The following is a 22,093-nucleotide window of genomic DNA, read 5'->3' on the forward strand; positions in this document are numbered from 1 at the left end:
ATTTCTTTATATTAGATTTTACTTCCCACTTTTGAGTCCAATTCCAGATCGTGTCCAGATCTTGTTGCAATGAGTTGCAGTCCTCTTCCGTTTTTACCTTCTTTAGTAATTTTGCGTCATTTGCAAAGAAATTCATATAGCACTCCATGCCTTCATTCATGTCATTAATGTATACGGCGAACTTGATCAGGGCCAGTACTGATCCTTGCGGGACACTGCTTTTTACTTCTTCCCAGTTGGAGGATTTTTCTCTAATTACAACTCTCATTTTCCTCCCAATCAGGAAGTCTTCCATCCATTCCAATAATTTTTCTCTGATGCCACCTTTTGACTCTATCTTATTTATTAGTTTCCTGAGGTACCTTATCGAATGCCTTTTGCAGGTCCAGAAAAGCACAGTCTGCCCATCCATCTCTTTCTTGTATTATGTCTATTAATCTTGAGTAAAAGCAGATCAAATTTGTTGTACATGATCTCCCTTGTCTGAATCCAAATTGATTTGGGTTCAGTATAGATTTTTCTTCCAGGTATTTAACCCATCTGTTTTTGACAACTCTCTCACAAATTTTTGCTATTGTGCTTGTTAGTGAGACCGGTCTGTAGTTAGATGGATCTTCCTTATCACCTCCCTTATAAATTGGTACAATGTTTGCCTTCTTCCAGTCCAATGGCACTTTTCCTTCTTTAAGTGAGAATTTAATTATATTATATATTTTGTCAGTTAATTCTTCCATACATTCTTTCAGTATCCAGTTTGCAATTCCATCTGGGCCATGTGATTTTCTGACATCAAGGGTTTTAATTTGGTCACTGATTTCTTTTTGTGTTACGTTTATTTCTTTCATTGCTGTGTGTGTGTGTGCATTGTATTTATTTGTTAATAGTACATTGTATTTATTTGTTATTAATACATTGTTAATACAAAGTTTTTTGCATAAGTGTATTAATACAAGTGTGTGAACATAATCCTTTGTTTTAATAATATTTCTTATTGAATAATATGTTTTGTTTATGATTTATTTTAATTATGCATAGTTTACAGGAACATAACCATTGTGTAAACTAAGCAGTAACTATACAGACTAAGGCAAAATTATTCCATTGTAGGTGTTCATTGAGGACAAACTGCAGTACTGCTGTAAATGAAATGAGGTGTTTCATTTGTCATGGTTTAATTGAGGATGAGTGAAAGGGAGGAGTGTGAAAGGAGTGACAACTGCATCAAACAATGAGTGAATAGCTGGTTGGAAAGAATTGTGTACATTACTCCATGATGCATTTTTAATTTTGTGAGTGCTCCTTTGCATAATATATTTTTGGTGTGAGAGCAATATCTCATTAATGCATGCAATTCTTTTGTATTGACAGTTTCACAGTGCCCAGATGACCCCAATAGTGTTAGCATCATGTTGTGAGATCTTGTGGGTAAGTCACCAAGGCATCTATCACAAGCCCCACTTGACCCATGCGCTCTGGCTGCACTGTGGAGCCCATGGCATCCGTGCTTGGCTTCCACTGTTTCCAAACTCATCAGATAAATCCCACACCTTCATGGCCCGCAGGATCATGCTTCCGTTCTCACCTTCCATTTATCCACTTGGTAAGTTACAAGTTTCTTGTAAACTAGATAAAGAAGTTATGTCGAGTAACATGAGAGATTAACCACTTCCATACAGTGACGCCTACATGGGCGTCATGAGGAGCAAGTGGGTACGCGATGATGCCGACATTGGCGTCTTGATTATATTTAATGTAGTCATACCTGCGTGACCCTCATTCTCTCTAAACTGGCTTCATCATATTTTCTATGGTTATCAAAATTCACAGGTGAAAGAGAACGAGCGATTGAGCAGTGACTTTATTTTTTATAATGCAAGTATTATGACACAACATCGCACATCTGGCAGCTCATGCTGCCAGACGTGTGATGTGCCTCGGAGTGAAGAGGTTAACATACATCATGCATCATATATATGGTTTGGGTACTTGGAAAAAAAGATTGAAGGAAAATTAGTAAAGGAGGTGTGGAAAGCAGAGGTGGATGGAGTGAACTTGAGGGGACAACCAAGGACAAGATGGATTGAAGGGGAGAAAGGAGCTTTGATCAAGAGGGGAATGGCTGTTGACCAGGGAAGAGAGAAAGCAGATGATAGGGGTGAGTGGAGAATGGTTGTGTATGGATGATATTTTGACACAGCCCAATGGGATTTCCCCCCATCTTCTCTATTTTCCGTATGAGAGGATGAGGAGGGGTAGGTCACCATGTAAATGAAGTGGCCCAGCTGTGGATGCGCTGTGTCTTGCTGGGTGGCTTCTGACCCAGGGCAGTGGGTGGGATACAGGGATGATGACCCTTCATCCATGAGGAGCTAAGATGAGATGGAGGGAAAACAAGGGTGGCGGATGGAAGTGAGTGCAGTGGGTAGGAGTAGGTGTGTGCCTTGACTGGCTACCCTGGTATATAGATAGACAGACATACATATGTATATATATATATATATACACATACATATATGCATATGTATATACACACAAGAGGATATGAAAAGACTCAAAAAGGATGGTTATACAAGTGATCTGAAAAAGAATAGTAGTTTCCCACACAGAGTGGTAGATATCTGGAACAAATTGGATGAGGCAACACTCAATAGTGTGTACAAAAACTATACAAGAATTTAAGAGCAAACTAGATGCTGAAAGATACAAAGACGGGACACTATGAGCGTAGCTCTCTTTCCATATAATACAACTAGGTAAATGCATACCAAAAGGTCCCTTATAAAGGTGGTGGTCAAATTAAATCCTACACCCATCCAAAACCCAATCCTTGCCCTTCCTATTTTAAAAAGCCCCTTGGCAATCTAGGGTCATCCACCCCTGCCACACTGCTAAGGTGTTTGGGCAATGCAGTAAGGCACAGCAGGGTCCAACAGCCAGAGCCAGCTTACCCCCATCACTTCATTATATGGCAGACCCCTCCCCCCCCTGCCCCCATTGAGAAATTTACAGAACTAACCAGGAGAACATCCCTCTGGACTATTTTTTCTCTTCTTTTACCACTATTTTACTCAATTTTATCATTTGCCTTTTTTTTCAATAGGCGTTCCTGTTACATTCAATAGCCTCTTTTTTTTCTCAAGAGCCATTCCTGTTGCATCTCATTAATTATCATTATTATTATTATTATTATTTTATTATTAATTTTTTTTTTTTTTTTTTTTTTTTTTTTTTTTTTTGAGTGTGAAAGGCAGAGTTGGATGAAGTGAACATCAGGGGGTGACCTAGGATGAGATGAATGGATGTATGGGGTAAAAGGGGCATTGGGAAAGAGGGGAATGTCTGTTGAGGAAGGAAGGGAGAAGACAGAAGATAGGGGCAAGTGGAGAATAGTTGTGTATGAACAATGCTGTGATGCATGGGAGTGAGTGGGGGTGATGTGGGGAGGTTAAGGAGTACATGTGAATGATAGTTTGATACAGCTTCAAGGAATTTCCTCCTGTCTTCTCTTTTTCTGCATGAGGGGGTGGGGAGGGACCATCACTGATTAAATGAAGTGGCCTAGCTGTGAATGTGCTGTGTCTTGCTGCATTGCAAGATGTTTAATTTGGCCAAATTCAAGTGAACCATATCGGCCAATCAACTTCAGGAGGTTTATGTCTCATCTAATTCCAGTGAACAATCTGTACATAACTTTGTCATCTGCTTGAGGCATTGTTAATGTGTTGAACCTAGAAAAATATGTGCCAAGAGAGGAGGGAGGGAGGAGGGTGGAGAGGAGTGGAATATATGGGAAATGAAATGGGTGGGAGTGATTTCTATGCCTTTTTCTTTTCAGCTACCCCCCCATGTAAAGGGGAAAAAGCCTTTGGTATATGTATGTATGTATGTATGTAAAGAAGTAGAGTTATATATTATCTGATAATGCTATTGAGAAATTCATTATAAATCATTTTCCACTATTTGAATGTGGATCAATGAAAAGTATTGGGAAGTGGCTAATTGATGTTCATTTGATATATAGCTATCCAATATGAGGAGGGAATCATGGTTGGAGCTGAGACAGATACATCCCTCTTTGCCTGTGATGCTTCAACTCTTCATCAACCCCTCTGTATTGTTGAAAGAACTGTAAGTATGTACCACAAATTGTGGCACACAAGTCAGATTTTCAAGCCTCAAAGAAATCTTTCCAAAACTAGGGGTCGACTTGGATGGTGGGTATAAAATGCAAACCTTCACCTCCAAGTTGTAAACAAGAGGGACAGCAGCACTCCTAACAGTCACTGTACACCATTTGCTGTACCTCCAGCTGGCTGCTATAAATATATCCCATATTTGGCATATTAACACAGAAATTATTATAAAATGATGAAATAGTTACACAAATTCAGTTTTGAGCTGGTAGCTTACTGTAAGTTTGGGGGTTGAACCTAAATAGTAGGTACAACAGCCCTGACTCAGAATTTTGAGCTAAGATTCTTGAGGTTGACTTGTACGCCACACTTCATCATATTTCTTTGGTTGTGGGTGGTGAAATGGTATCAGTTTTTATGTAATGAATTCATATACAGATATTGCTCCAGGATTTTATAAATGATGTATGTTAAAAATGAGGAGAGCTTCATATGTAATGACTTGCCATATTTTCCTATATTAGTGTACATTTCATTTGGCAGAGTCAAGTGTACCTGCATCACATTCTGCGGCAGCTGCTACGGCGCAACCTCGGCTACCATGCCTGGGAAATTGCCAACAGTTGTCGAGACCTTCCATACTTCCCACATTCACTTGAGCTTCTGTTGCATGAGGTAAGGATTACAATAATTAAAATGATAATCATTGCATTGAGGTTCGTTGACTAAAAACTGCTGCTCCCCAACAATAGGTGGAAGTCTTTGGATCCTCCCTTAGGTCTGTCTAAGGAGCAACTCTTTACTGCTGTCAGTCGTTGTACAAGTGTAGGTTAGTTTCTATGTCACCAGTTTATAGTAATAGTAGGAGGATTGCTTATCTGTGAATGGCATTTTGACACAGCCTAAAGGGATTTCTTCCCATCTTCTCTGTTTTTGCATGAGGTGACAGAGAGGGGGGTCACAGATTAAGTGACTCAGCCTTGCTGTGGATGTACTGTGTCTTGCTACATCTTCTCACCTGTAACAGTGGGTGGAATATAGGGATGACCCGTCATCCATGAGGGGCTAACATGAGAGGGCGGGAAAGCGTGATGGAGGGGAGTGGAGTGGGTGGGGGTAGGTATGTGCCTTTTGACGTGGCTACCTCCCTTATGAGGGGGAAAAAATTCTTGGTATATAGGTAGATAGATAGGAGGAGAGCAGTCATTGTCTGTCAGTCCTTATACGAAAAGAGGAAAGAAATTGATTAAGTTGAAAATAGACCATGGGCTCAGCCCAGAGACCAAGTGTCAGCCCATCAGGTCTGCACCTCCAGTTAAAGGCAAGGGTGTTGATGGGTTTTGAAGAAGATGGAGGCAGAGAGATGATTCTCTTTAATGTTCACCTCTCTCAGGGCTACTGCTTCCCTGCATGCACGCACACACCTTTCATTGGTTCCAAGTGTGGGTTGTGCGAGATAATGCATGTAAGCAATTTTTTCCACGTATGTGGAGATGAAGTAGGTGGGAGTGGATATGCCTTTGACTTTGGCTACTTTCCTTGTAAGAAAAAAACAACAACATTGGTATATGTATGTATGTATGTATTCTTATTTCAAAGCTAGAAAAATAAGGATTCTCATTTAAACTACAGAAGTTAATGGAATGAAATGGTTTGACTTGCAGGTCTTGGAAGAGGAAGCAACCAGTAAGGACCCTCTCCCAGATTCTTTGTTACCCCGAGTCATTGAATTTATCCGAGAGTTTCCAGTGTATCTACAAACAGTTGTCCAGTGTGCTCGCAAGATTGAGTTGGCGCTCTGGAGGTGTTTGTTCCTTTCTGCTGGTACTCCACGAGACTTGTTCCAGCAGGCTCTCTCCAAAGGACAGTTGGAAACTGCAGCTTCCTACCTCATCATATTACAGGTAGATTCTTATTAGGTGTGCACCGAAAAGAATAGATGAAAGGAATTTTGTCTGAGTAATCAAGTTTGAAGATATAACTCCTAAAAGAGTGGTGGTGGTAAGCCAGTTCTGGTGACAGGGAACAGTACCCCCTGCACTGCTGATAACATTGGTTTTAAATTCATTTGACAGAACATGGAGAGTGCCAGCATTAGCCGACAGCTTGCAACCCGACTCCTTGATTCCACCTTAGAAGCAGGCAAATGGGATCTCTCAAAAGATCTAATAAGGTTTCTCCGTTCAATCGGTAACTCATCATTAAGATTTGTGCATCTTTCCACAGGGAACATGATGTAGTGATATGGAATAGGTCTTACATATTCTGTTTAGGGAGACTTGATGGAGATTAACTAGTTTTGTAAACAGATGACATTGACCAAAATGCACACATAATCATGAAGGTAAATAGGAAAGGATGAAGAAACATTCTTGAAATAAGATCTGGACATTCCAGTTCCCCTAATAAAGAGAATTAGAGAAGGAAGTCTTCACCAAGTGAGTCTACTCACTGTATATTGCATGGTACAATAACTTGCAAGTGCAAGTAATTCTTGGTGATTTGTATAGTAAGATTGTGTAGTCATAGAACCAGATATTATTTTCCTTTCTTTTCTTTTCTTCCTAGATTTTCTTACATATGAATGATCTCAGATCAGTATTTATCCTTTGTATATGTTAAATTGCATCAACATGATATCTGGATTTTACTTTTACACTTCCTCCCAATTGCTTTTGGCTTTTCTCAAGAGTTCCATCTGAGAGTAGCGCACTGCATTCATATCTGTTTTGTACATTCCTCATGAAAACTCATTTGGGTTCTTATAATTGAGGCATAGTTTTAGTTAACTCGTATACTACTAAGGCCTCACCTCAACAACCACAGTTTAACGTATAATGCAACTGGCTGTGAAAAGTTAGAACAATTATTCACCCCTTTTTTTGCATGGAGCTTCTCCAGTTATTTAGATGACAAGATGATGGGTGTTTTTTATTCTGAGAAGGAGGGAGGGAGGGAGGAGTGGTGGATGGGAGTTGAATAGGTGGGGATGAAATGGGTGGGAGTAGAATTGTACCTTTTGACTTTGGTTATCTCCTTTGTAATGGGGAAAGAGCCCTTGGTATTAGTATATATGTACATATTTATATTTTCTGTTAAATTCCAAGTCTCTGCCCCCATACAGTGCTGTCGACACAATCATCCCTTCTCTCCTATTTGTAACCATTTCCAAATACCTATTTCTCATTTCACTTTTTAATCCCCCAAAGCATTTATTTGCTTCTCTCACTCACTCTACAATTTCCCTCCACCTCCTCTCCCCCATTTCCAGCCACCTGTGACCCCAAATGCCTAAAGTTGTCCGCTTCCTCCAACCTCTCTCCTCTCATCTTATTTCCAACTCACTGCTATCCATCAAAGAAAAGTTTCAGTGTGTTGAGGTGTGTCTGAGAAGATTGGATAGGGTGAGAAATGAGGAGGTGAGGAGGAGAGCAGGAATGTAAAAGGAGTTGGAAGATCAGGTTGATTTTGGGATGGTTTTGAGATATGGGAAGAATGAATGAAGAAACTAGTAGAAGAGGTGTGGCAAGCAGAGGTGGAGACAGTGAAGTTGAGGGGATGACCAAGGATGAGATGGAGGGATGGGGTGAAAAGGGGCAATGAGCAAGATGGGAATGTCTGTTGAGCAAGGAAGGGAGAAGGCAGGAGATGGATAGGGGTGAGTGGAGAATGGCTGTGTCTCTAGAGATGATACTGTGATGCAAGGAAGGGAGGGGGTTAGGGAATGGGAATGATATTTTGACACAGCCCAAAAGGGTTTCTCCCCATCTTCTCTTTTTGTGCACAAGAGGATGGAGAGGGGGATCACCAAATAAATGAAGTGGCCTTGCTATGGATGTGCTGTGTCTTGCTGCATTGCTTCTGACCCAGGGCAGTGGGCAGGATGCAGGGAATGACTCATCATCCACAAGGAGCTAAGATGAGAGGGGGGGGAGGATGGTGGATGGGAGTAGGATGAGTGAAAGTGGCTATATGCCTTTTGACTTGACTACCTCTCTTAATGGGGGGAAAAAGCCTTTGGTATATAGGAAAAATAGAATATTTGTTGTGAATATTCTTAATATAGTCATTTCTTTTGTTTTGATTCCCTTTTTTGTATTTAATAGATATAAGATACAACTGAAGTACAATTGAAGTAAGCTAATGATTGAAACTTTCCAGATCCCACTGATCTCGACTCCCCAAAGCCATCCATCCAGTCAACAGGAAGTACACGGGTGGGCTTCACACACGCAACTCCTCCCGTGTCTCCAGCATGTGCAGACGAAGACTTGTCCATGATTATGCCAAACACCCAGGTAAGGTGTCTTACAGGTTTACAGTTGTGCAAGAGAACTTGTGTAGTGTTAAAAAAAAAAAAAAATGAAAAAGTGATTGTTCTTTATCTTAAGATGCATGAACATTATGCTTGATTTGATATTAGAATTTTATTGTTGTAGAGGTTTTTATGCAGTAGAGTATGATGTATTCCTTTAGTTGCTTGTGCCCAACCTATAATGTGCGCTCAACTAACCAGGTGATCCGTCGTCACTCCTGCTTTTTGGGCAACTCCTCTAAGGTATGATGATGAGCAAGGAGGACAGAGGTTGGATTTGAGTGCAGCCTTGTTGGGTTGTGATGGTACATTGTTGTGTGCTTGGGATTTGGTGCTGGAGATGTGGTCTTCTTGATGGTCACGTAGTGGGGGAACAGCGTGGTGGTAACGCAAGGACTCAAAAAGATTCACTGGAAGCAAGACTGTGTTCTCAATATATGTGTTTGTATCCATCTGTCTGTGAGTGGTACTGATAAGCTCCTTTAAGTTGCCTCTTCCAGTCAGGTGGGCCCATTTTTGTCACCAATATTACTGGAAAGCATTTTTCTTTCTTGTTCATATTATAAAGTAGAAAGTTGAAATAAGATATACAGAAGCTGTGTCTTGTTAATGACCATGGTTATATTAGTGTGAAATTTTCATTGTCAGAATAGGAAGAAATGTGAACATCCAGGCTAAATCCTGTAAATCCTCTAATAATAGAAGTGTATAAAGAAAAATAAATTGAATATTTGTGTTATACATCAGTTTTAGATTATGGCACTAATCCATTAGAAAAACTACTGTATATCTTATCGAAATGCATGTGAGCTTCACACACAAAGATTATTGGAATACTCTTTTTCATGTCGAACCTCTTTCGACACATTTCCTTGTCCTTGGTGGTTGCAAGCACTCTGTTTCAGCTGGTAGGTTAGTTGCTGGGTGTCTTTATTTGGCTTTTTTTGTTATTGTAGGAAGTGGAACTAGTTGTTTTCCTTTTTTGTCTTACTTGTATATGATTGGCACTTGATTTTGTATTATCACCGAGTAGAAGAAAGATATGGTGGCAGCACATGCTTGAGTGAAATCACACTTAATTTAAGTTATTATTATTATTTTCTTTTTGTTCATTTTATGTTTTGTCTTTTGATTAATTTAGATGTGATGCTGAAGAGGTATATGTTCTTATATTAAGTAAAAGTGATGACACCATCTGTGCCCAATAGGCACTGCGAGGACGTTCCTTCTCAGCAGCTTCTGCAGCCAAGGCACCAACACCAGAACCCAACGTGCAGCATGCTGCCGCTGTCAGGACCAACTCCTCAGACACAAATAAGGTCATCCCACCTCAGAGAAAAAGATCCAGTAATTCTATTGGGAGGGATGTTTCTACAGCAGAGGAATTCTTTCTTGATGTTATTCTACAAAGACATGCTAAGGTAGGGATTACACTATTCATAGGAAAGGATGTATTAATAAACTGGTTTTACAGTATTACCTTTCATATTTTATAACTTGTTAACTTTGGATTGGGGTATTGATTGTAAAGTTATATGTATTCACTGCTTTAGGAACTTTAATAGCACACCAATAAACCATTGCAGACTCGTCTTTGTGCATAGAGAAGTGCTTATCCATATTTTACTTTTGGCGATCCTTCCTTTCTGCTGTCTGTAAATCTTTCCTTTACCAACCCCATGTTCCTAATTCAGGGAAGGAAGAAAAAGAAAAATTATGATAAATGTGAAGACAAACTTAAATTGTTCTATAAGTTTAACAGCGATAACTGAGACAGGCAAAGAATCACCAAGCCAAGATTACATACATACAAGAAGGCCAAATCAAAGCATACAGCCTCTCCACATCCATCCTGCACTCGTCCAAATCCCATTCATCACTTTTCTCATGTTCACACTTTGTGGATGAGGCATCAGTCCTGTCTACCCCCTTCCCTACACTGCTCAGATCACAGGCAGTAATGCCACCACAAAATGGCTTGACAGAACATAAGAATAAAGGAGACTGCAAGAGACCATAAGGCCTACACTAGATAGTGCAATGTCCATGACCACCTGCCATACCCGTCCATAAAGTTGTCTAACCTTTTCTTAAAACAACTGGTAGTTTCAGTGCTCACTACAACATGGTTACAAAGCTGGTTGACTTCCACGGCTTCATTACATTGGCACCCAAATGAAGTTGAGTGCCAATGTAATATGGCTTGCTGTAAGTGCGAGAAAAAGGGGGAGGGGGAGAGATGGCGAGGGAGGTGACAACTGTGTATGTTGTGTCCCAAGGCTGTCGGCTTGTGGGAGAGGGGAGGAGAATAGGAGACTGCAATGGAGGCACCGTGATACTCCGAGGCGATCTAAATCTTCAGTGATTCTGTGCAGCCTATGTACCCAGGTCTTAATTGGTGTGAGGTCAAAGTCAATGCCTGCGAAGTCAGACACAAAATGTTCTCAAATCACCAAGGTGGAATGTATTGGGGATGGGACTGTATGTGTATTCTTCAAAGAATAGATGTCCATCCTCACACAGCTCTCTGAGCCACAAGTTAGTGATTGTTAGGTCGACAGGGTCTGTTCTTAGGCTGGTGAGCTGCATGTGCATTTCCTCAAAGAGGCTTTGTGTGACTCATGTGGCTGGCTACGGCACATGTGGCCAGGTGGCATGTGAGTCACATGGCCAGGCCCACGAGTGATCCCCTTGGGGACAGCGGGGGTCAGAGGTCATGAGACGGGGTCAGGAGAAGAGGAGAAGTCTAGAGGTGAGGATCATCAGGAGGACAACTTCCCTTACAAATCCCTCTCCCTTTATCCACTAGGAAAGCTCATGAAGCAGACAAGAAAAACATCCCTTCAGGCTACATCATTTGTTCATCCATTTACAACAACTTTACTTTCACTCTTATCTTTCACAATCTCATTCCCTTGCTCAATAGAGATTCCTCTTGCATCTAACGGCCCCTTCACCCTACCCAAACACCACTCGGTCTTCCTCTTATATTCACTCCATCCACTCCAGTTTTCTACATATCTGTTGTTGATCTTTCCGCACTCATTCTTTCCTTATACCAAAACCACCACAATACTTTGGTCTAGCCTATCCAACAAATTTCCAGCTTCATTCTCTGCCTCACCACCACATTTTTTACCCATCCTGGAAGTACCTACCATACTTCTCAATTGCAAATGTGTTCCTTCTGCCTCACACATTTTCCACTTCTCTGGCTGCTATGTAGTGCTGTGAGTATAGTCACTCCCTCATACAACCTTTTTGCATGCCTACTTTAGATGCCTACTTCTTATAACACTTTAGATGCCTACTTCTTATAACCTTTAGATGCCCACTTCTTATATCACTTTTCATTGTGTACATATGTATATTGGAATGCTCACTGAGTGAGCAGGTCAGGGGTGCAGGCAGTTGAAGTCCTGCCTGGCAGCAAGTGAGTTTGTAGTTAGTCCATTGTCCCAGGTCTCACTTGCAGGAGACCCATGGCATAACTGTTACAATCCACACAAACGACCACTAATCAGTGCGATCTATTTTATCATGTATTGGGAAAGGTATGACCTTCTTCCTTTCTCTGGCTAGAAACTCCTGGTTGAGTGCCGCCTTCGTGACCTGGGCGAGATGGCCGCCCACCTGGACTTCCCACTCGTGGCATGGCTCCGCAGAGAGCGATGTCGGGCTGCTCGTGTGGATGACTTTGTGGCAGCATTGCGACACCTGCACAGAGACTTTTCGTGGCCATTTCCCTCAGTATCCACAGCCCACATTCGTAGAGTCTCAAGTAAGTCAGACGCTAAATATCTCTCTCTCTCTCCTCTCTCTCTCCCCCTCTCTCCCTCTCTCTCTCTCTCTCTCTCTCTCTCTCTCTCTCTCTCTCTCTCTATCTCTCTCTCTCATTCTATCTCTCTCTCCCTTCTAGATTCATACCTGTAGTCTGTTTTCATGCATACATACTTCATGTTTTCTCTCTCTCTCTCTCTCTCTCTCTCTCTCTCTCTCTCTCTCTCTCTCTCATTCTATCTCTCTCTCCCTCCTAGATTCATACCTGTAGTCTGTTTTCATGCATACATACTTCATGTTTTCTCTCTCTCTCTCTCTCTCATTCTATCTCTCTCTCCCTCCTAGATTCATACCTGTAGTCTGTTTTCATGCATACATACTTCATGTTTTCTCTCTCTCTCTCCCCCCGGAGTGCTTTGGGGATTCCCTTTGGACCCAATCCATACATCGTTTGTCTGTGTTAGAAATAAATACTTTTGAACAACAGCTGTCCCTCCTAAAAGCTGTTTCCTTGAAACTGTCCTTCACCACTTCTGTTGCTCTGCCTCTTCTGGATCCCCTATTGTGGAGGGGGAGGGGTTGCTACTGTGCCATGGGATATAGTGGTGGGACTAGGGACCCTGCTCTCTGTATGTTTATCCAATGAAAAGTCAAGGCATAAGATGGTGTGGGAGGACTCAAATAATTGGATCATTAGACATGCATGGTTGTGGTATAGATGAGATTAATAGGGAATAGATCGTAAGTTTAGGAGGAGGAAGATGGATGTGTTGGTGTTAAGTGGAACTAAGTTGAAGGAGATGACTAGTATTATTTAGGGTCATATAGAAGGTAATTGAGGAGTAAGGGTGGAGGTCAAATAGAGCATGAGGAGTGTCATGAGAAATAGGTCTCTTTGGATGAACACAAAAGAATGTGTGATTGGGTGATTGTGCCTCTGATGCTGTCTGGGGCAAAGAGGTATCATGGGGAGGGCCCGAGTCACCTTTTCAGTCGTTTTGAGGCTGTGCAATTTTATTGAATGAAAAATTAAACCTTGATTGTTGTAGTTGAATTTAAATCAACCAGTTAGATTCCACATAATACTTTTTATTTTTACTCATTTCTTTTGAACTTTAGGCTCATCCATTCGTTCTCTTGGATTAATGGATGATCGAGTCAATATGGACGACCAGATGCAGGGCCTGTCCATCACTGTACCTGAGGTAAGCAGTTGTTTTTAATGGTTTCAGGATCTCCTTGTTCTATTGCCCGTCGACTATAATTAGCTTTGTGTCGCAGGTTTTAGTGGGTCTTGTCATCATACCATACATGCTAATAAGAACACGGGTATGTGTGTTCACTTATGCAAAGTAGACCAATTGGAAAAAGAAACTAACAAAGCAGAGCGCTTTTGTATATTACATCTTCAGTGCAAAAAGTACATAGTTGAACAGAGATGCCAGTCATTCCTACAGGGGGATGGGAGACATGTATAAATGTAGTAGTTTTATGGGGGGATGAGTCTTGAGGGTGGCCACTGAGGCTTACAGGTCACTATGAGCATAGCTCCCATCCCGTAGAATACAACTAGGTAAATACATGTTGAGAGGATTAGGAAAACAGGGAGTTGTTAGTGAAGAGCATTTTTGTTTTAAGAGTGCATAGATTAAGCCCTTGTGGTAAGACAGATATGTGAGAAGCATTCAGCAAAAGATAAGGATGTTTTCTGCATAGATTTGGAGAAAGTGTGTGAGTATGGTAGGGTTGACATAAAAGCTTTGTGGAGTGTGTCACAAATAGATGGAATTGGTGGAAGTAAATCAAAGGCATTTGTAATACAACATGTATGTAGGTCAGTATTGAAGGGAATTGTTTTGAGATGTAAAGTTGTGTCCCCAAGGATAAACGTGCTGGTTGTTGGTGATGAAATACAATTGAACTTTACTTTGTTTCCACTGTGAGCATACATATTTTATGTTCATTGCTTGAGTTGTCTTATTAATTCAGTTTTTATATTCATATGTAATGTATTTATTTTTGCTTTAAGGCTGTTTCCCATGGAACTCCTGAAGTTGGTGACAGTGGGTACTTGAGTCAAGCCACACGAGACACGGCTCACAATGTCACAACCCCTCAGCATGAACCAAAGCATTCCAGTGTTGTGCCAAGCATTCCACTCAGCCAGTTGCCTCCCACCCAGGCTTTACTTATGCCCAGGGCACCAAGAGGTGAGGCCTTTTTCCTAAACTGGCATGGCATTTTATCTAGTCAGTAAGGATACCATATAGATAGCACATTACTCTTCTCAGGTCCTGTAGGGAAAAAAAGTCATCCTTGACAAGCTCCTAGACATATACCCAACTCATTCTTCTGTCTGTTGTCAGGAGAACAAGGACCAATAATGGGTAACTGTTTGTAGTGCCCATTATGGTGTGACAAGGAACTTGGATGACTTTATCCAATCATTGCAGAGATGGATGGGGTGTTTATTAGGTTTTAATGTCTTTATAATGGGTGGATACTTCAACAAGCCCACTTCTCTTTTTATGGGGAGAAAGCATTTATTATATTGATTGATGCTCACAGCTTATGACACAAGACAAGTACAGTACAATATGGTGACAAGTTAGTTACAGATGCTGCAAGCCATCCACACACATGAAAATTCTGACTGTGGTTCATTGTTTGAGTTTCTGTTCATTATATGAATTTAATGCTCTTAAGAAGAACTGTACATTTTTCACTTTGTTTATGTAGTAAACCATTTGTATATTGGGACCCCACTATACATTGTTCAGTAGAAACTGGTTGCAATTTCATGCTGATGAAGCACATGCTAGTAAACTGTAACTTAATATCTTGCACAGAGGACATAAGCATATTAAGTGAAGAAGGCAGTGTGTATGGCGAAGATACTGTGAGTATATATGAAGACTGGAGTCCAGACTCAACTGCACGTGATGCAACAAGAGATTTACTGGCACGTTCACCAGATCCTCCCCTTCTTGCTGCCCCTAAGCCCCCTCCACACTCAGAAGTGCAGCTTCGATATTTATTGCAGGTCAGTTTCTTGTTTGATTGTGCTGTACTTGTAATAACAGATGCTTATTGATGTTTGACCCCAAAACTGTGTAAAAATGTGACAAAGTTTAAATTTGTTGTCATAGATAAATTACCTTTGATAAATGCAATTTCTTTTATAGCTGCATAATTCAGTACACACCTGCTCACTGTTTATATAAATCTTGAACGTTTTTTCCATTTAATTAATGGATAAGGAAATTAGTTTGTGTTGCTCTGAGGTTTAGGCATACCAGTAAAACAAATTTGTGCTCTTGTTGGGATAAGAAGTATATACACTTACCCTTGTTCAAAATATAAGGTTAAACCGTTAAACTTTGCACCAGCAGCTGTTACTGGAGGCAGGCTGCATTGAGTGGAGTATTGTTGTGGCAGTAGTACTACGTGATGCTCTAGCATTGTTACGAGCAGTTGGCCTTGCCCATGCTCCTGACATGCCCCTGCAGATCATCCAGAGACTCAATAATGGTTTACAACATCTACTTCACTTCACAAATAATGAATGGTTAGTTTTTCTCTAAGTTTGGACAAAAGATATAAAAGTATAGAAGTACAGATGGCATGAAATATATGTAGAGTGATGGTTGTTGTTGTTGTTGCTGTTTTTGTTATTATTGTTCAGTCTCTGATGTAACCGAGTTATAACATCACAGCAATTAAGTAATCCTATCACCCTCACAACCTCTAACTAGAGGTCCTGCACTTCAGATGTATGTATAAAATTTTATCTAATTGTAATATGATATACATACATACATACATACATATACCAAGGCTTTTTCCCCCTTCCAAGGGAGGTAGCCAAAAAGGGAAAGGCATAAAAACACTCCCACCCATTTCATCCCTAAATACACTCCACACCCCTCCCACCCTCCCTCTCATCTGAGCACCTCCTGGATGACGGGTCATCCCTGCACCCTGCCCACCGCCCTGGGTCAGAAGCAGTGTTGCAAGACACAATATGGTGGAATATGATATAGGACACAATATGCTGTGGAATATGATATAGGATATATATATATATATATATGTGTGTGTGGATATATATTGTGTGTATATACTGTCCCTTTCTTCTCGCCTCTTACGATCCAAGTGGGAAAACTTGGTGGCAGTATTCTTTTCCCCACCACAGGGAAATCCCCCAATCAGAAAGAGAATACTCAGAGAAATGGTACAGGACAGCAACAAGGGGTTGGGGGACAGCATAACGGAGGGACAGTCGTAGTATAAAAGTGTCATCATTTCTCTATGAACAGAATTTCTTCTATCATAGACAAAATGATGTGTGGCTCTGGTCCGTAGGGGCGCCCCATATAGACCCTAAAGTATCGACTGCATGCTACTTTGCCACAATAACAAGCAGCCAATACCCCAGACAGGAGAGGGACTAGGCATCCTTCTCCCTGTAGCCCCAAGGGGCAATTACCTAAAATGAAAAGAAAAGGCATAAGGGGTGCTGGCGGGCCTCGGGCCAGCACCCTAAGGTTTGGGTCTTTTAATGTGCGTGGATGTGGTACAGATGAGAGTAAAAGGGAAGAGATAGGTAGTATGTTTGTGAGAAGAAAGTTGGATGTGTTGGCTTTGAGTGAAACTAAGTTGAAAGGGAAGGGTGAGTGTATGTTTGGGAGTGTAAGTGGGAGGTTATCAGGAGTGAAGAGAGGGCGAGGGAGGGAAGGGGTGGCTATTCTTGTAAGTGAGGAGATAGGTAAAGGGGTAGTGGAGTGGAAGGAGGTTTCCTCAAGGATAATGTGGATGAAGGTGAAACTGGGAAAGGAGATGTGGGTCTTTGTAAGTGCATATGGGCCGGGCAGTGAGAAGAGTGTAGTAAGGGAGGCCTTTTGGATAGATTTAAATGAGTGCATAGAGGGTTTAGGAAGAAATGTCAATGTAATAGTACTGGGAGACCTTAATGCTAGAGTGGGAAATGGTCCAATCGATGGAGTGGTTGGGAAGTGTGGAGTTCCAGGAAAGAATCGTAGTGGAGAGTTGATGGTGGAAATGTGTCTAGAAAGAGAGTTGATGATAGCAAATACAGTGTTTCGGAAGAAAGTCAAGCATAAGTACACATGGGAGAGGGTGGTGGAGGGAAGGGTGGTAGATAGAGCGCTAATGGATTATGTAGTGGTAAATAGGATTATGATAGGAAGAGTTAAGGATGTACATGTGCTAAGGGGAGAGGGTGGGGGAATATCAGATCATTTTTTGGTGGAAGGTAAGTTGAGAGTGGAGGATAGATGGAGAAGGAGGAAAGGGACAAAAGGTAGGGAGGTTCTTAGAGTGAACTCCTTGAATGAAAAGGAAAAGGAGAAGGAGTACGAAAAGAAGCTGAAGGAGGAGTGGGAGGGAGTAAAGGATAGAGCAGAGATGGGTGTGGAGGAGGAATGGGGATGGTTCAAGGAGGGAGTCTTAAAGTGTGCAAGGAGGGTGTGTGGAACAAGAAGGACAGGGGGAAATAGAAGAAAGGGTAGTGAATGGTGGGATGAGGAAACAAAGAAGGTTGTAGAAGAGAAGAAGCGAGCATTCACAGATTGGTTACAAAAGAGGACAGGGGAGTCATATGAGAGGTACAAAGAAAAGAAAAGAGAAGTAAAGCAAAAGGTAAAGGAGGCAAAGAGGAGAGCAGATGTGAAATGGGGTAGGAGTATGACAGAAAATTTTGAAAGTAATAAAAAGATGTTTTGGAAAGAAATTAAGAGAGGAAGAGGAGGCGAATCAAGTAGGGAAGAAAAGGTAAAAGGTACAGATGGAGAGTTGATAATGGAAGAGATGGCAGTGAGGGGAAGATGGGCAGAATATTTTAGGGAGTTGCTAAATGTGAAGGAGGATAGGGAAGGAAAGATAGCTGCAGTGGGAAATACGAAGAAAATGAGAGTGATGAGTGAGGAGAACGGAGGAGAAATAAGGAAGGGTGAGGTGAAGGCAGTTGTAAAGATGATGAAAGCAGGTAAGGCACCTGGTCTGGATGGATGTCATGCAGAATGTCTGAAAAAGGGAGGTTCAGTGATGGTGGACTGGTTGGTGAGATTATTTAATGTTTGCTGGAGAGAGGGTAAAGTACCGGAGGACTGGAGTAGTGCCTGTATAGTTCCTCTTTACAAGGGAAAAGGGGACAAGTGTGAATGTAGTAATTTCAGAGGGATTAGCCTGTTGAGTGTAGTAGGGAAGGCTTATGGGAGAATCTTAATTGAGAGGATTAGGAGAGGAACAGAAGGAGTAATTGGTGAGGAACAGTGTGGATTTAGGACGGGTAGAGGTTGTGTAGATCAGATCTTTGTGGTAAGACAGATATGTGAAAAAGCTATAGGAAAGGGGAAAGATGTTTTTTGGGCTTTTATGGATCTGGAAAAGGCTTATGATAGGGTAGACAGAAAGGCACTGTGGGAGGTTATGCAGATTTATGGGATAGGAGGAAAGCTTTTGGGAGCTGTCAAGAGTTTTTATGTGAGTAGTAGAGCATGTGTTAGGATTGGAAATGGAGAGAGTGAGTGGTTTGAAGTAAAGGTGGGACTTCGTCAAGGATGCGTTATGTCGCCCTGGCTGTTCAACTTATACATGGATGGGGTGGTGCGAGAGGTGAATGCTAGGGTGGTGAGTCAGGGATTGGAGATGGTTAAAGAAAATGGAGAAAAGTGGGAGGTGAGCCAGCTGTTGTTTGCGGACGACACTGCGCTTGTGGCAGGGTCAGAGGAGGGATTGAGGAAGCTGGTGGCAGAGTTTGGGAGAGTATGTGATAGAAGAAAGCTAAAGATAAATGTGGGTAAAAGTAAGGTGATGAGATGTACAAGGGGTGAAAGTGGCAGTAGACTGGAAGTGAACATTAAGGGAGAGCGACTGGAGGAAGTGGATAGTTTTAGATACTTGGGTGCAAGTGTAGCAGGAAAAGGTGGAGTGAAGGTGGAGGTAGAATGTAGATTGAGAGAAGCGAGTAAATGCCTTGGTGGTTTAAAGAGTGTAATGAGAAATAGACATTTGGGAATGGATGCGAAGAGGAGACTGTATGAAGGAGTGATTGTGCCAACAGCACTGTATGGGGCAGAAACGTGGAACATAAGAGAAGAAGAGAGAAGGAGTTTGAATGTGTTTGAGATGAGGTGTCTGAGAAGTATGGTGGGGGTTACTAGGCTAGATAGAGTGAGAAATGAGGAGGTGAGGAGGAGAACAGGGGTGAAAAAGGATTTGGGAGAGAGGGTTGATGACAGAATATTAGGATGGTTTGGACACATGGAAAGAATGAGTGACGAAAGACTAGTAAAAGAGATATGGAAGGCAGATGTGGAGGGAGTGAACATGAGGGGACGTCCTAGGATGAGGTGGATGGATGGGGTGAAGGGGGCTTTGGGGAAGAGGGGAATGTCTGTTGAGGAAGGAAGGGAGAGGACGGAAGACAGAGGTGAGTGGAGAATGGTTGTATATGGATGATGTTGTGACGACATGAGGAGGAATAGGCGGGGGGGTGGGGGGTGGGGTAGTATGTGTGAGTAAATTTTGACGCAGCCCGAAGGGATTTCTCCCCGTCCTATCCTTATATGCAAGGGGGGACGGAGAGGGGGGGTCGCCGATTAAATGAAGCGGCCTTGCTGTGGATGTACTGTGTCTTGCGACACTGCTTCTGACCCAGGGCGGTGGGCAGGGTTCAGGGATGACCCGTCATCCAGGAGGTGCTCAGATGAGAGGAAGGGTGGGAGGGGTGTGGAGTGTTTTTAGGGATGAAATGGGTGGGAGTGTTTTTATGCCTTTCTTTTTGTGGCTACCTCCCTTGGAAGGGGGAAAAAGCCTTGGTATATGTATGTATGTATATACTGTACATTGTTTCTGACCCAGGGCAGTGGGTGAGATGCAGGGATGACCCATCATCCAGGAGAAGCCAAGATAAGAAGGAAGGAGGGGGTGAATGGGAGTGGAATATGTGGGGATGGAATGGGTGGGATTGGATTTTATGCCTTTGTTTTTTGATAGATTAAAATGAGTGCATAGAGGGTTTAAGGAGACATGTCAATGTAGTGTTATTGAGAGATCTTAATGCTATGGTAGGAAATGAACCAATAGATGGAGTGGTTGGGAAGTTTGGAATTCCTTGAAAAAATTGTATGGAGAGATGATGGTGATATTTCTAGAGAGTTGATGATAGCAAATACAGTGTTTAGGAAGAAAGTCAAGCATAAGTACACATGGGAGAGGGTGGTGGATGGAAGGGTGGTAGATAAGGCTTTAATGGACTATATAGTGGTAACCAGGAGAAGAGTAGGAAGAGTTTTGGATGTACATGTTCTAAGGGGAGAGTGGAGGAATATCAGATAATTTTTTAGTGGAAGTTGAGAGTGGAGGATAGATGGAGAAAGAGGAAAAGGACAGAATGTAGGGAGGTGCTTAGAGTAAACTGCATAAATGAGAAAGAAAAGGAGAAGGAATACAAGAGGAAGCTGAGAGAGGAGTGGGAGGGAGTAAAGGATAGAGTAGAACTAGGAGTGGAGGAGGAATGGGGATGGTTCAAGGAGTGAGCCACAAGGTGTGCAAAGATGGTGTGTGGAACAAGGAGGGCAGGAGGAAATAGAGGGAAGGGTAGTGAGTGGTGGGATGATGAAGCAAAGAAGGTTGTAGAAGAGAAGCAACAAGCATTCACAGATTGGTTACAAAATAGGATGAGAGAATTATATGAGAAGTACAAAGAAGAAAAGTAAAGCATAAGAGGAGAGAGATGTGAATTTGGGTAAGAGTATGACAGAAAACTTTGAGAGTAATGAAAAGATGTTTTGGAGAGAAATTAAGAGAGGAAGAGGAGGCAAATCAAGTAGAGAAGAAAAAGTAAAAGGTGCAGATGGAGAAATGATAATGGAAAAGACAGCAGTAACAGGAAGATGGTCAGAGTATTTTAGGGAGTTGCTAAATGTGGAGGAGGTTAAGTAGGGAAAGGTAGTTGCATTGAGAAGCACGAAGAAAATGAGAGTGATGAATGAGGAAAATGGGGGAGAAATAAGGAAAGATGAGGCAAAAACCATTATTGAAATGATGAGAGCAAGTAAGACACCTTGGTTGGATGGGTGGGTGTCATGCAGAATGTATAAAAAAGGGAAGGTACAGTGATGGTGGACTGGCTGGTGAGGTTGTTTAATGTTTGTCTAAAAGAAGGTAGAGTGCCAGAGGACTGGAGGTGTACCTTTATAGTTCCACTTTACAAGGGAAAAAGGGACAAATGTTAGTGTAGTTTCAGAGGGCTCAGTTTGTTGAGTGAAGTTGGGAAGGCTTATGGGAGGGTTTTGATTGAGAGGATTAGGAGAGGAACAGAGGGAGTAATTGGTGAAGAACAGTGCTGTCCTGGTAATCAGTAAACATTTGGGATAATTGGTCACAACTGGTATTTTGCAATTTAAACAACTTTGACATTTCTTTACACACAAAACTCTCTAATTTGTACAGACCTTGATGAAGGTGTACATTTATCCCTTAACTAGAATTGATGAAACTGCATTCAAATAAATTTCTCTTTGTCATATTATATGTAATAACTTTAGCATTATCCCAGTCAACTAAGTGGTTCAAATTGTTCATATGATTGAATATACTGCTAGATTGGTTTTCCTCTTGAACATATTTCTTGTGTTGATTAATCCTCATTTTGAGTGTTTTAGCAGTTTGACCAACATAAAACTGATTACATGATTTGCAAGTTATTGTGTATGCACACCCGTAATCACCAGAGCTACCAGACAGGTAGTGTGTTACTGATGCAGTAACACAAGTGCCCAGCTCTGGTTACTTTATATTTTAGAACAGGGAATATTAATGTTGTAGTTTTGGTATTATT

General features: G+C 41.7%; 1 protein-coding gene across 3 annotated transcripts in view; it reads left to right on the top strand.

The window, feature by feature from the left end:
• Positions 1–22,093, top strand: part of Rich (Guanine nucleotide exchange factor subunit Rich) — a 63,631-nt gene that overhangs the window by 31,474 nt on the left and 10,064 nt on the right. For 2 of the 3 annotated variants that reach the window (XM_076204438.1, XM_076204440.1), the window contains 13 exons: positions 1,369–1,600; positions 4,022–4,128; positions 4,677–4,808; positions 5,798–6,037; positions 6,209–6,323; positions 8,295–8,431; positions 8,650–8,691; positions 9,657–9,869; positions 12,031–12,229; positions 13,348–13,433; positions 14,258–14,438; positions 15,078–15,271; positions 15,621–15,796. In XM_076204438.1, coding sequence (XP_076060553.1) covers positions 1,369–1,600; positions 4,022–4,128; positions 4,677–4,808; positions 5,798–6,037; positions 6,209–6,323; positions 8,295–8,431; positions 8,650–8,691; positions 9,657–9,869; positions 12,031–12,229; positions 13,348–13,433; positions 14,258–14,438; positions 15,078–15,271; positions 15,621–15,796 — 2,054 coding nt within the window. The remainder of the gene's footprint in view (positions 1–1,368; positions 1,601–4,021; positions 4,129–4,676; positions 4,809–5,797; positions 6,038–6,208; positions 6,324–8,294; positions 8,432–8,649; positions 8,692–9,656; positions 9,870–12,030; positions 12,230–13,347; positions 13,434–14,257; positions 14,439–15,077; positions 15,272–15,620; positions 15,797–22,093) is intronic. The other variant, XM_076204439.1, reaches the window with a different exon arrangement.

This window comes from Oratosquilla oratoria, chromosome 21 (assembly GCF_046742065.1).
Source record: "Oratosquilla oratoria isolate Oo_2021 chromosome 21, ASM4674206v1, whole genome shotgun sequence".
NCBI classification, from domain to species: domain Eukaryota; kingdom Metazoa; phylum Arthropoda; class Malacostraca; order Stomatopoda; family Squillidae; genus Oratosquilla; species Oratosquilla oratoria.